This window comes from Bombyx mandarina, chromosome 24, assembly GCF_030267445.1.
Source record: "Bombyx mandarina strain Sakado chromosome 24, ASM3026744v2".
In the NCBI taxonomy this organism is placed as follows: Eukaryota; Metazoa; Arthropoda; class Insecta; order Lepidoptera; family Bombycidae; genus Bombyx; species Bombyx mandarina.
The window spans coordinates 4,099,390-4,113,699 of record NC_143230.1 but is presented as its reverse complement, the minus strand read 5'-3'; the positions used below and the strand labels follow the sequence as shown (position 1 = coordinate 4,113,699).

General features: G+C 38.0%; 1 protein-coding gene across 1 annotated transcript in view; it reads right to left on the bottom strand.

Moving 5' to 3' along the window:
* LOC114250649 (irregular chiasm C-roughest protein) overlaps positions 1 to 14,310 on the bottom strand; it is a 113,081-nt gene that overhangs the window by 17,257 nt on the left and 81,514 nt on the right. Inside the window, exons 11-14 of the mRNA XM_089738249.1 lie at positions 9,337 to 9,470; positions 5,796 to 5,919; positions 3,050 to 3,195; positions 396 to 549 (exon numbers count right to left, since the gene is read on the bottom strand). Coding sequence (XP_089594375.1) covers positions 396 to 549; positions 3,050 to 3,195; positions 5,796 to 5,919; positions 9,337 to 9,470 — 558 coding nt within the window. The remainder of the gene's footprint in view (positions 1 to 395; positions 550 to 3,049; positions 3,196 to 5,795; positions 5,920 to 9,336; positions 9,471 to 14,310) is intronic.

Genomic DNA, 14,310 nt, shown 5'->3' with positions numbered 1-14,310 from the left:
AGATTTCAAGGAAATCATTATTTTAAAAGGCTTCGAGTATAGGGCAGCTGTTATTTTGTTTTAATTATCGCTTATTTTAGAATCTCACACGCATCACGGGAATTTTATTGCGTATAATATTTAATCAGTCCATTATCATTAATGAAAATGATAATACAATCTCTTATTTGGAGTCTCTTATACCAATTAAAGATAGCTAAATAGCTGTGTCATAAACAGTACACTGTCAACTGTATCATTATGTATACGACCAATCAAAATGAACCTCAATTATTCGCGGTAAACATTAGACTGTTTGCACATATTTAATACCTACATGAAACATAAACTAAGAAACCGCCATAGTTGTAGAATTGAGATGAGTTTTCTGATTTACGAATGTGCCAGATACTTACTTTCAGCTATTAAATGAATTTCGGCGCTATCCGTCCCATAGGAGTTTATAACCGTACAATTGTAGGGGCCAAAATGCTCCGATTCACTCTTGCGGAGAATCAAAGTGGACTTCGTCATCTTGTCCGCTAAAGACTCTTCTAGAAAAGCGTATTCCTGTTAAAGTATAATGATATTCAATATTTGTATTAATAGGACACTCACCACCTTTCTCGATCTTTCCTACAATCGGTACAATATTTGCTAGAAATTTATTTAGTCATTGGAAGTGCTAAAACTGCCCTGTTGGATCAGCCGAATTTATATTGACTAAAGAAAACTAAGTTTCATAGCGGAATTAAGTTTTCGATTTGGTTTGTCAAGGTGGCATTCTTTTTTTTTTAATGCCCTTGTAGGCAGACGAGCATACGGCCCACCTGATGGTTTTTTTATCTGGTCACACGGGCACAACCATATTACAGAGTGGGATTGTCGGCTGTAATTTATTCACGTGGAACCACCACTCTACTTATTTCTGCCGTGAAGCAGTCTGAAGCAGAATGTATTTCGGTTTGAGAAGGTGGGGCAGCCGATATAATGTAAAAACTAAGACTTAGAACTCATGTCTCAAAATGGTTTACTGGTGGTAGTTTGCTCTTTGACTGGATATTCAATATCTGGCTTAGCTTCCCTTATCTCTCTGAACTTCACTGGTGGGAGTACCTCTTGTGAGTTCGCACGGGTAGGTACCACCACCACCACCCTGCCTATTTCTGCCGTGAAGCGGTAATGCGTTTCGGTTTGAAGGGTGGGGCAGCCGTTGTAACTGAGACCTGATCCCTTAGAACTTATGTCTCAAGGTGGGTGGCGCATTTGCGTTGTAGATGTCTATGGGCTCCAGTAACCACTTAACATCAGGTGAGCTGTGAGGTCGTCCATGTACCTAAGCAATAATAAAAAAAAAAACAATTGGACAAAACGATTGGTCACATCACTAAATTCGTTACGTGTGGAAAAGTTCACTTGGCGACGACGCTTATAATTGACACACACAGATTGTCAAGTCTTGTTACAGTTGCACGTATAACCTTAATAATTATATCATCACGAATATTTCCGACCTTATTCAACGGGCGGACTTACGACCCATTTTGGGCTTGTTACCGGAGAGATCACTTGCTAATCTACAATATCGGCACTCTATATTTTGAGCTTCTTTTTTTTTATTGCCTTTGTAGGCAGACGAGCATACGGCCCACCTGATGGTGAGTGGTTACCGTCGCCCATGGACTTCAGCAATGCCAAGGGTAGAGCCAAGACGCTGCCTACCGCCAATAAAAAGGGGGTGCCATAAAAAGTATTTAAGACGAGACATAAAAAATATATTAAAAATTGTAATAAACGGAATATAATAACTCTAATCATATACAAAATTGTATTATAATAAATCTGCAATTTGTATTTTATTAAATTACTTAAAACCTTATAATAGTTACTTGGAGCTGTGAATTTTTCATTGGTGTAAGCTTTAAAGCCAGATGAAATACCGTTTAAAAGAATAGCTACACGTCGTCCATTATCAAAAGCCGCTTGAGAATTATCTGCTCTATTAAGCACTTTTTAAAATATATGTATCTCGTACAGCAACTAAGCTAACAACAAACCAAACTGACTAAGTTTTACTGGAACTCCCTGCCGAGATAAGCGCAAAATACACATTTGTATTCGACTTTAATAAAGATTCTGCATTTTCATTTCATTTCTTTCGAATGTAGAAACAGTTTACGGAACTCTTATACGAAAGTTTTGAAAAATAAAAACTGTTCTTTGTTCTGTAAAATGTTTAGTAAAATTCATGAGCAATGCCGCATCTTTGAACGATTTTTGATACGGTTTATATCAACAACCGTCTACCTATATTTTTTGTTATTATACCTTACTTTTTTTATTGCCCTTGTAGGCAGACGAGTATACGACCTACCTGATGGTGAGTAGTTACCGTCGCCCATGGACTCCAGCAATGCCAGGGGTAGAGCCAAGCCGCTGCCTACCGTTAAATTTACTAATACCTTGACTAACGGCATTATCTGGAGCGATGTTAAAAAGCAAGCCCAAGATCGGGTCAAATGGAGACAGCTTATAATGGCCCTATGTACCACCGGGGTACCCTAAGATTACAACACAAACAACAACAACATCTTACTTTGTTGGTGTTTATTAACCTTAATTTCGTAAGGATCATAGTGAAGATATGCTAATCAAAAAAAAAAAAAATAGACATTTGGTTTTTAGTAAAATTTTTTTTTATCATAATAGTGTTTTGTCAAAATAAATAAAGTGAAAAATGCATTTATAATCTTAGGTACCTTAGCCCATAAAATGTCGCATACAATTGCATAATATTTAAATCAAAATAGAATAAAATTAAAATTACAATCAATCAGAATTATGCAAAATAACAATAAATAAATCGAATCAAATCAAATGACTACTAATATAAAATTAAAATTAAATAAAGGAACTAACACAATAAATAATGAAATAAATAGCTAACATTACATTTTTTTTATTTCATATTTTAAATAGAGTATCACTTTATAGTTGACTAAACATAAATAACCTCTGAACTTCAGAATACCTAATTCAATTAGATAAAGTAAAAGCTATGAGCACTAACTTGGTTATGGAAACTGGTTATCTCGTGGCCTCCAAAAGTCCACATCACGAAATCAGGTCTTGGTACTGAAAACGAGATGCATTCGATTCGGACTGTGTCTCCTTCGATCCCGTACTGGGTTAGATTTGACATAATCTTCGGTGGACCTATTAAAGATATAATATTGGTTAGATTAGATATTATGAAATAGATATTAAAAGAAAATGAAGTTATCGTGGCCTAAAGGATAAGACGTCCGTTGCATTCGTATCTAGCGATGCAACGGTGTTCGAATCCCGCAGGCGGGTACCAATTTTTCTAATGAAATACGTACTTGACTAATGTTCACGATTGACTTCCACGCTGAAGGAATAAAATCGTGTAATAAAAATCAAACCCGTAATAATTATAATTTGCGTAATTACTGATGGTAGGACCTCTTGTGAGTCCGCACGGGTGGGTACCACCATCCTGCCTATTTCTGTCGTGAAGCAGTAATGCTTTTCGGTTTGAAAAACCCCCTAGCCGTTGTAACTACCCTGAAACCTTAGAACTTATATCTCAAGGTGGATGCCGCATTGTACGTTGTAGATATCTATGGGCTCCAGTAACAACATAACACCAATAAACAAAATAATATATATAAACAAAAAATAATATATCTCCAACAACAACTATTTTATGTTGAAATTCTTTCTTTAACGTTTTATTAATACAAAACAAGTAATATAAAAGCTTTAATGCAACAATGTAATGTAACAATAACTCGCCGTGTGGTGACGGAGTAAGAATACAATGTGCTACCACCCCTATACTATCTCAGGGAGTCGTAAAAACGGACTAACGCCCGAAATTAATAAGCTATCTTAATCCCTTTTTAGCTATCTAAGATTGGAAACGCAATCCTTTTTTCGTTAAAACTGTGCCAATAACCAATCCACAGATCGAGATTGCAATCTTGCAACATGTTCAATCTTTGGGAGGACTGATCCCAGATTGCGGATTGCCCTCTGTACGTAAATGACAGTTAGGGTGTGTTAATAACCGATCTTTCTATTTTGACGTTTGTTTCGATCGGGCGAACAATCTGTTTTTGCAATCCAAGGAATTGCTCAGATTAGGATCGATTACAATTTTCAAGTATTTATATTTTGTGTGTTTTTTTTTATTTAAAACTAAGAAACATTGCATTTTCATTAGTTACAAGTGATAGTGACAGTGATCTAGAGGTTTTAGGCCAATTATCGGATTGGGATAATAGTGCTTCTAATAGCGATAGGGATGATATTGATCTTCACGATGACGGCTTTCGGGGACGTCGTGCTTCGTCATGGGAATATGCATAATACATCAGTGTAAGAGAAGGAAAACTCGAAATTAAACCCTGTACCAGCCCGTCTAGCCAGCGTGGTACAGTAGGCTAAATACCTCCATACTTGGAGAGACTTATGTTCAGCAGTGGACAGTGGACAGGCTGGGATAATGATAATGATGAAGTTAACAGTACTCTTTTCAAAAAATATTCCCAATTTAAATTTGAATATCGAAACAGCATTGTTATTAAAGATAAAACATTTTATTTGTTTCAAATGTCTAAAAGAAAAAGAAAAAAATTCTGATTGATTTTCTCAAATACTACGAGACTTAATCTTTCAAACCAATAATGGCGGCCTCTAGATATTTGTTAAAGACAAACATGTGACTGATTAGCCTGGGTTCAGTTACCCCTTTTTTTTCAACTTTGACAAGGCCGTTCCCGTTAATATTCAAATTGGAATTTTTAAACATTCCCACACAGTGTTATCAAGTACTCAAAGTTTTCATATGAAAATTTGAAACATAATTTGGATTCAATATTTTGTATTAACGCACAGTATGAAATTCTATAAATTATCTAGATCGGTAAATTCCCTATTTCACTCTACTTGGATGGACCATAAACTTTGAGCTTCTCTAACTTCGCCAAAGTTTGTAACTAAATCGTCCGTTCCTTGACGTGTTTTAGCTGAATGACCTTACAAACAGCCTGTAACTTGGGGACTTGGCGAGTTGGTTGTTGGATCCTATTGCCTTGGGGATTTCCCGAGAAACCTTACGACTATACCCGTTTTATGTTCCTTATGTCCAACATAATTTCACGTAGCATCTTAAATTTCTAACCCTTTACAGCCCAGATGCTTAAGCACTAAAAAAACAAGACCTAAATGGCTCATAAATACGTATTCAACCAAGTCGCATTATTTTTGAGGAACAAATAAAGAACTGGTGGTATGACCTCTTGTGAGTCTTCACGGGTAGGTACGCGATGCACCGGTGTTCGAATCCCGCAGGCGGGTACCAATTTTTCTAATGAAACATGTACTTGACAAATGTTAACGATTGACTTCCACGGTGAAGGAATAACATCGTGTAATAAAAATCAAACCCGCAAAATTATAATTTGCGTAATTACTGGTAGTAGGACCTCTTATGAGTCCGCGCGGTTAGTTACCACCACCCTGTCTATTTCTGCCGTGAAGCAATAATGCGTTTCTGCTTGAAGGGTGGGGCAGCCATCGTAACTATACTTGAGACCTTAGAACTCATATCTCAAAGTGGGTGGCGAATTTACGTTGTAGATGTCTATGTGCTCCAGTAACCACTTAACCAGGTAAGCGGTGAGCTCGTCCACCCATCTAAGCAATAAAAAATGTATATATAATTTTAGTAATCCCACAAGTTAATTCCACTTTATTAATTTGTGTGCCTTGTTAAAGAGTTGACTTACCTTTAATATAAACAACGGCTGGTGCTTCCACTTCTGGTCTACCTTCGACCACGCCCCTGCACCAATAATGTCCGGCTGTCTGATGGGTTACCGTCACATTCAGGGTTTGTGTCTTACCCACTCTCTGTCCAAAAATGCATTTATTACATCTTTATATTATTTGTACCAGTGAAAATTCGGCTATAATTAATTTAAATTATAAATTTGAACATTATTATGGTTTTATTGTCAAATACTATTTATTATATACTTCTATTTACATTATACTTCTATAATCAGAGATTTCGCCAAGACTATACAGTATACACTATAGACAAATAATATTAACCTAATCTCAATTTGACCATAGGCTTTAAACATTTTTTTTTCACAGGAGAAAATCGCCGGAAACCCCCCCGCGCGGCTGGTGGGTACGTGGGAGTTGAACCCCACTAAAAACTACTGCCGCTCACAACCGGCGCCCTACCCCGGACCGGGCCGGAGTCCAGTCGGGGCTATTGAGACGGCGGAACAGGGTTGACACAGAGCACATTACATCCATCCCGCCGAGACTTTAAATAATAACAAAAGCTTGACAATAAACAAAGAGTATATAGAGTAGGTATATACATAATAAAATTCAAATAACGCCTTAGTCATCCACGATAAGTCGTATCCGACATCGTATGCCCTTCTATCGCAATACACAAAATAAATGAATAATTTGCAACGCAATTTATTCGGCGTCAAATTATAATTGTATAATTTTCCAGGGCATTTCGGCCAGTCAACACTTCAATCAACTGGCCACAGGTCATTAAGCTTTCCCTACATCAACATCCTTTAAGAAATAAAAGTAAACCAACAGATATTCAGAATATTCAAAACACTAAAGATAATAATTATTATAAAAAAGTATAATTTTATTTAATTGAAGGTAAAGTTTTAAAATGAAAATGCAATAGACCTGATGTATGAAAGTGACGATGTCAATGGTCTCAGTTAACCAGACAACTCTCGATTGGCTGTGAGATAGTCCATTGCAGTTCAATTAGAAGAATAAGAGGTAACTTTGATTCACTCTGACCTAATAAAAGAGTTTTTAATAGCATGGCGACAACGCAAATAGTGATAGGATCTGAAAAAAGTCTGGCCATTAGGGATTTTTTAAGTCAACTAAAAGGTATAATGATCGAATCGTGAACTCTTCAAGCTGTCGGGAAGTTTTACTCGAACTTTTGAAATCAAATTATCATCGGTTCGCTTCTTATGTTCACGTACTGAGAAGACATTTTAAGTTGAGTGAACTTTGAAAGCCTTTTCCTCTGTATTTTCGGGAACGCTTGTACTTACTACGAAATAGATCGCGCGCTATCTACCGTGTCTACTGAGTTCTCAAATATTCCAGCAACGTTTTTTATATCACTAAAGAATTCTCACTAAAGAAATAACCTTAAGCTTGAAAACCTTTTTTGTTATTTTTTTTTATTGCCCGAGCAGTCAGACTAGCATACAGCCTACCTGATGGTAAGTGATTACCGTCGCTCATTGACGTCAGCAGTGCCAGGGGCAGAGCCAAGCCGCTGCCTATCAATTATATTGTATCAATAGGATCTGTTATTAATTTAGTTCATTGTGATAACTTTAATAATATTTTTGTGTTATATAAGGAAGAAGACTAAAAAGCAAAAGTCCAATGTATTGGTCAGACCAGGTACACTCTACTCTCAACACCTCTGTCCATGACGCCAACCATGCAGCTGAGGGTAGGCAGAGCTGGCGCACAATAATTTAGGAGAAAATTGTAAAGAGAGACACTCAGCATTGAGGGTTATCGACCCAAGAATATGGTTATATATTGAGGTTGATTAATGACTATTGCTTCTTAGGCGAATTTCTTATATTTTTGTACGCGATCAGTCATTGTAAAACCTTCCTTAAAGTCCCCACACCGACTGTCCAGAGCTTCAGCGCAAACAAGACCGACGCTCAGACGTATTTAACAAAACATCTAAAACGTACAGATGTCTATATGCGTATCAGAAGATAGTCAATCTTGCTATCTAGCGAATTTCTACATCATTAACTGACAATTGTCAATGTAATTGTCAATGGTCTACAATGTTAAAGTCGGTTCAAATTTTAACTGTATTTTTATTCGCATTATTTCGAATGTAAGTCTCGTAATTTTGGCCGTAAAGTGAGACCTTTTCGTGCTACCAATAGAATTGTAACGTTGGCCCATTGCCCGGGAATGTATTATTCGAACACATAAGCCGCAAAATGTGCGGTGAAATTTATTTGGCTTTTTCGTATTCTGTTATAAAATGTATTAAAGAAAATTGTACTGGTTTTGTGGTCGTAATACAGTATCGTGGTTCGCTAAAGTACAAATTATACTTTAATTGAGTAGGGTGATGGTAGGACGTCTTGTGAGTCCGGTTAGGTACGGGCATGGACCGAAAAATCGGTACCCGCCTGCGGACTTGTCAGAGTTGAATCGCTATGGAGTATACCAGGCGTCTTGACCTTTGGGCCACGACTTCATAACGTGTTATATCGGCTAAATTTGTCGTATGGCAAGAATAAACCTGGGACCTGTTTAAAAGTTTGCCTGATCAACCTTTAGGGGACACGGGTAACCAATTCTAGCTCTAGCTGTTAGTAGTGTCCGCTGTATTCCTCCGGCTAAATTTGTCGTATGGTAAGAATAAACCTGGGACCTGTTTAAAAGTTTGCCTGATCAACCTTTAGGGGACACGGGTAACCAATTCTAGCTCTAGCTGTTAGTAGTGTCCGCTGTATTCCTCCGGCTAAATTTGTCGTACGGTAAGAATAAACCTGGGACCTGTTTAAAAGTCTGCCTGATTAAACTTCAGGGGACACGGGTAACCAATTCTAGCTCTAGCTGTTAGTAGTGTCCGCTGTATTCCTCCGGCCAAATTTGTCGTATGGTAAGAATAAACCTGGGACCTGTTTAAAAGCCTGCCTGATTAAACTTCAGAGGACACGGGTAACCAATTCTAGCTCTAGCTGTTAGTAGTGTCCCCTGTATTCCTCCGGCTAAATTTGTCGTATGGTAAGAATAAACCTGGGACCTGTTTAAAAGTCTGCCTGATTAAACTTCAGAGGACACGGGTAACCAATTCTAGCTCTAGCTGTTAGTAGTGTGCCCTGTATTCCTCCGGCTAAATTTGCCGTATGGTAAGAATAAACCTGGGACCTTTTTAAAAGTCTGCCTGATCAACCTTCAGGGGATATGGATAACCAATTCTAGATCTAACTATTAATAGTATCCGTTGTATCCCCCGTCCATCCCAAATTTTTAATTATCCTATGAATTTACTTGTGATAAGTAATAAAGGACGTGGACTATAGACGTATAACTAACTAACTATCTTTAATCATATACCGATTTGCAGAGTAAGATATTGGGTTGTGGCATTTGGGACATAGTCTATAGAATCGGCCTATGCCCAGCGGTGAATTACTGTGTTCTGACGTTGAAATCAGATGATCTGTCGACTCGTAAGCTTATGAGAAAAGATTCGGTGGTACTCACAATGAACCGGTCGCCGTCATATCTGAGCCACATGATCTTTGGTGTTGGGTGACCCTCCACAGCGCAATCCAATGTTACTGTGGACCCGGAGTCTGCTTCCACGCTCTGCGGCTTCATTTTGAAGGTCGGTCCATCTACGAGAAATATAACCGTTATCCACAAACAAACTTAAATCTTAAAGTATCAGATATTAAGGATGAATTTCGATCATCGTTTAGCACTTACAGTTGTTATAAGCACTTGTATGCTGTGTTCCTAATAAACAGAAAACTTAAGCCGGCTACCGACTAGCAAATAACACATTTAAATACAAATTTCCAAACGAGCAGAAAACAAATTCTAACGCATTTAACTTCTACCGGTAAAATAAACGTGGCCTTTATTACGAAACAATATAGGCCTTATTAAAATACAGAGAAAGGTACGTGTAAACACGTCCGTATCGCCTTTGTTATAGAGTTTAAAATTCATTACGACGAATTTAAAATTTTCCTTACGTATCTTTCGGAACGTATTTTATTTGCATTTCCAATTTTAATTACAAACTGGCGGTCGTGGTCGTACAGTATTGTAGACAATAAGACAATATTGTATCATTTTGCTTGGATGCTAAACTTAAGAGTTTCCCACCAAACTAAGCTGAGAATATTAATCCTATGAACTTATGAACTACGACTACATAAAATCCTTTTTTTTTTGTTGCGTAGGTGGTTGGACGAGCTCACAGCCCATCTGGTGTTAAGTGGTTACTGGAGCCCATAGACATCTACAACTTAAATGCGCCAGCCACCTTGAGATATAAGTTCTAAGGTCTCAGTATAGTATCACGGCTGCCCCACCCTTCAAACCGAAACGCATTACTGTTTCACGGCAGAAATAGGCAGGGTGGTGGTGGTCCACCCGTGCGGACTCATAAGACGTCCTACCACCAGTAAGATACCTTCCTTCTTCTTTTTATTGATATCACTATTGACAGAGTAGTCGCTATGTGGCATTGGAGGAGTTGGATTTGAAATAGATATTGTCGACTCGATGACAATCTCCCCTCATATCTCCCTGATCGAAGCCATTCTATTGTACATATTTCGCGTTACATATTGTACATAACTCTAGCACTGTAGTCTAGACCTCTATACTTATTTGCATAACGAAACTTTCTATCAACTGGTCGTATGTTGTGAAAATCATATTAAATTTAGACCGTACTAGAAAAAATAGACTCTGCTTGTTGCAAAATTTTTGAGATAACGAAATGGTCTTGCAAAACTCAGTCCACGAAACTTTATATCTTATATCTTACTTTAACTTATATCTCAAGGTGGGTGGCGCATTTACGTTGTAGATGTCTATGGGCTTCAGTAACCACTTAACACCAGGTGGGCTGTGAGCTCGTCCACCCATCTAAGCAATAAAAAAAAACCCAAGCATTCTTCTCCAGCACCACACCTCCAGAGCCTCTATAATCTTCCTTTCCATTTCTCGTATACTCTACGCCTTAGTTCCAAAAATATGTAGGAGATTGGTGTTCTAATAAGCCTGGTCTTCGTGGTCCTAGTAATTTTTCCATTTCCCCATGCTTTCTTCAGCCTTTGCATCATTGACCTCGTAACAGGCAAGCGTTTTTTAATTTCGTCAAAGTATATGTCACTGTTTGAGATCAAAGCTCCAAAATATGTACAGGATTGGATGACTTTCCAGCTGGCTATTTGAGTTTCTTCTAATCCAGAATCATCACCATACTCTTACTTCGATTAATCATCAATTAAGCTTACTAGCAGCTTTTCCAGAACTGTTACGTATGTTGCAAGTTTGTTATCCTATACCTAATCCTGAACCTTTCACCCAATCCTCAAATTTTCCCGCCTTTAGAAAATTATAAAATTACGCTTATTGTCGTGTCATAAGCTTCAGGCGATGTTATTTCTATTCACTAAATATATAAAACTCAGCTAATATCCTAATTGTATTCGCCATTAAAATCAAGGATACAAGAAAGAATCCTAGTGTAACGTGGGTGTTATACAAGTTGAAGTGCGGGCTTAAACTAACAAGCAATTTTAAATCTAAAAATTCTGAGAGAAATAAAATACTTTTGAGATAATATTGAAGAGTTCTTTCAATATGCCAAGCTCGACTTTATGCAACTATATTTTGCTAACGGTATTGCGTGTTGATTTTCAAAAATTTTACTTACATGTCGCTTTGGATTTAAATTTTGGATATATGCACTATTTGAAGTCGTCGTGGCCTAAAGGATAAGACGTCTGGTGCATTCGTATGAAGCGATGCACCGGTGTTCGAATCCCGCAGGCGGGGTACAAATTTTTCTAATGAAATACGTACTCAACAAATGTTCACGATTGACTTCCACGGTGAAGGAATAACATCGTGTAATAAAAACCAAACCCGCAAAATTATAATTTGCGTAATCACTGGTGGTAGGACCTCTTGGGAGTCCGCACGGGTAGGTACGACCACCTCGCCTATTTCCGCCGCGAAGCAGTAATGCGTTTCGGTTCGAAGGGTGAGGTAGCCGTTGTAACTATACTGAGACCTTAGAACTTATATCTCGAGGTGGGTGGCGCATTTACGTTGTAGATGTCTATGGGCTCCAGTAACCACTTAACATCAGGTGGGTTGTGAGCTCGTCCATCCATCTAAGCAATAAATAAAATAAATAAACTAACCGTGAGGCCCATACAATGCATATACATCATATATAAAAAAATAAAAAGCCTTTTATCGTTTTATTCAAATACAATATAATAATATTATTACGCCGCTGAGAGTAACGCCATCTGTCGTCGAATAGCAGAAAAATATATCAACAGAACTAGTAATATCGAGAACGCTCTAAAAGTGTAACGCCATCTATTATCAGAAAACAAAAACGAATCTTGAAACGACTTGTCCTGTCGGAAATGTTCTCGATAATTGTAGACTTGTCGTGTCAACTATAAAAGCGTTGCAGAGATGACATGAAGGCAGTTAATAAATCATTCTACTCGAAGCGAAACAGCGAACTGATCACCAGAAGCAAATCGGAAGAAGTGGATTGCGAATTGTAAAGTGTTCCTTAAGTATAACTATATAATAGTTTATTACACACATTTATACATTTTTTTGTTTATATTTTACTTCATTATTTATTTTTAAGGATGTGTCTAAAGATTATGGTTATTTTGACAGATCTCACTGAATTTTGTTCATAATAATAATAGTAATAAATTTGTTTGCACACCGCCAACATACATACCGTATCTTTTTCAGAATTTTCTTTATGTCAAAACCGTTGACTGATTTTCAATATTTAATACGTTTTTGGGTACAATAAAGTAAACTTTCTCTATCTCTCTATCCTCCTCTTAATTGTTACCTAAAATTGCTGTCTTATCATCCATGATTTGCTACGCTATAGAAATACGTAGCACAGTGCGATCATTCATAATTTTTTGTGTTTTCTTGTAGTTGCCATTGGTTTTGCCCAAATTTTATTATTGAGAAACCGTACATATCTCTACCAAATTGTTGCCTATTCCCGACGCGTACCTAACTACGAGCTTTGGTTAGATTAAATCGTTAATTCATAAAACAAAAGGCAAAATACCTAAGATCGCTTAATTATTCTCAAACAGCGCTAAACGTTGCCATTGTTCTAAAACACGAATCAAAAGTATCCATTTTACAACTTAAGTTCTTAAATGACGAATTAGGTTCTCAGAGTCCATTACGGATTATTACGAGCTTTTGTTTTTTGAGAAAATGAGAAGTTCATTGTACGTTAAATTTTTTCCCGAGTCTTAAATTGTATTCCGGAATATAAAATTGATATATTTTTTCAATTCAGTTTCAAAATGATCGCCTGGCAACGTTTATTTATCAATCGCTTGTTTTAAAATTCAAATTGCTCACTTCGCCATTTTTTTTTTTTTTTTTCGGGTAGATAGCCAAACCTCCTACGAGGTCCCCGCGAAGGGGCACGCGGGGTATGTGAGACTCAACGGTCTGCTTGGTGTTGTGAGCAGACCGCGGGCCCAAGGATTTTAGGGCCCACCCACTAAACGACTCCCCTGCACTCTTACACCCGACGTCCGATCCCCTCCGAGGTCAGAACCCGGATGAGGTAGGGGGGTTACCGCGGTCAACACTACAACCAGACGGCGCGGATCACGCCAAGGACGCCCAGCCGACGGAGCCTTCGAGGCGAGTCGAAGGCTCTGAAATGTCGGCTCACTTCGCCCTGCCTTCAACCATATTTGGAGTAAAGAGCTCTCAGGGTTTTTCTTTGCTTGGATGGGTGGACGAGCTCACAGCCCATCTGGTGTTAAGTGGTTACTGGAGCCCATTGACATCTACGAGGTAAATACGCTACCCACCTTGAGATATAAGTCCCAATGTCTCAAGTATGCCAGTACAACGGCTGCCCCACCCTTCAAGCCGAAGCACATTACTGCTTCACGGCAGAAATAGGCAGGATGGTGGTAACTACCCGCGCGGTCTCACAAGAGTTCCTACCACCAGTAATTTTTAATTTGCGGGTTTGATTTTTATTACACGATGTTATTCCTTCACCGTAGAAGTCAATCGTGAACATTTGCTGAGTACGTATTTCATTAGAAAAAATGGTACCCGCATGGGATTTGAATACCGGGGCATCACTCAACACGAATGCACCGGACGCCTTATCCTTTGGTCCACGACAACTTATTTAAAATTCAAATTGCTCAATTCACCTTGCCTTCAACCTTATTGGAGTAAAGAACTCTCAGGGTTCGTTATAGCTGATATCTTCATCTCCTGCTTATCGGCACCTTCGTCGGATTAAAGCTCATCTTTACTACTATTAATTAATTTTACTATTGGTTATGGTTTGGCATCAAAACCTTCTATGAATACCTGTACATATCAGATTAAAATCTTAACTTTTGTATACTCCCTAAAACTCCTCTGTTTCCGTCATCGATACAAAGGCTC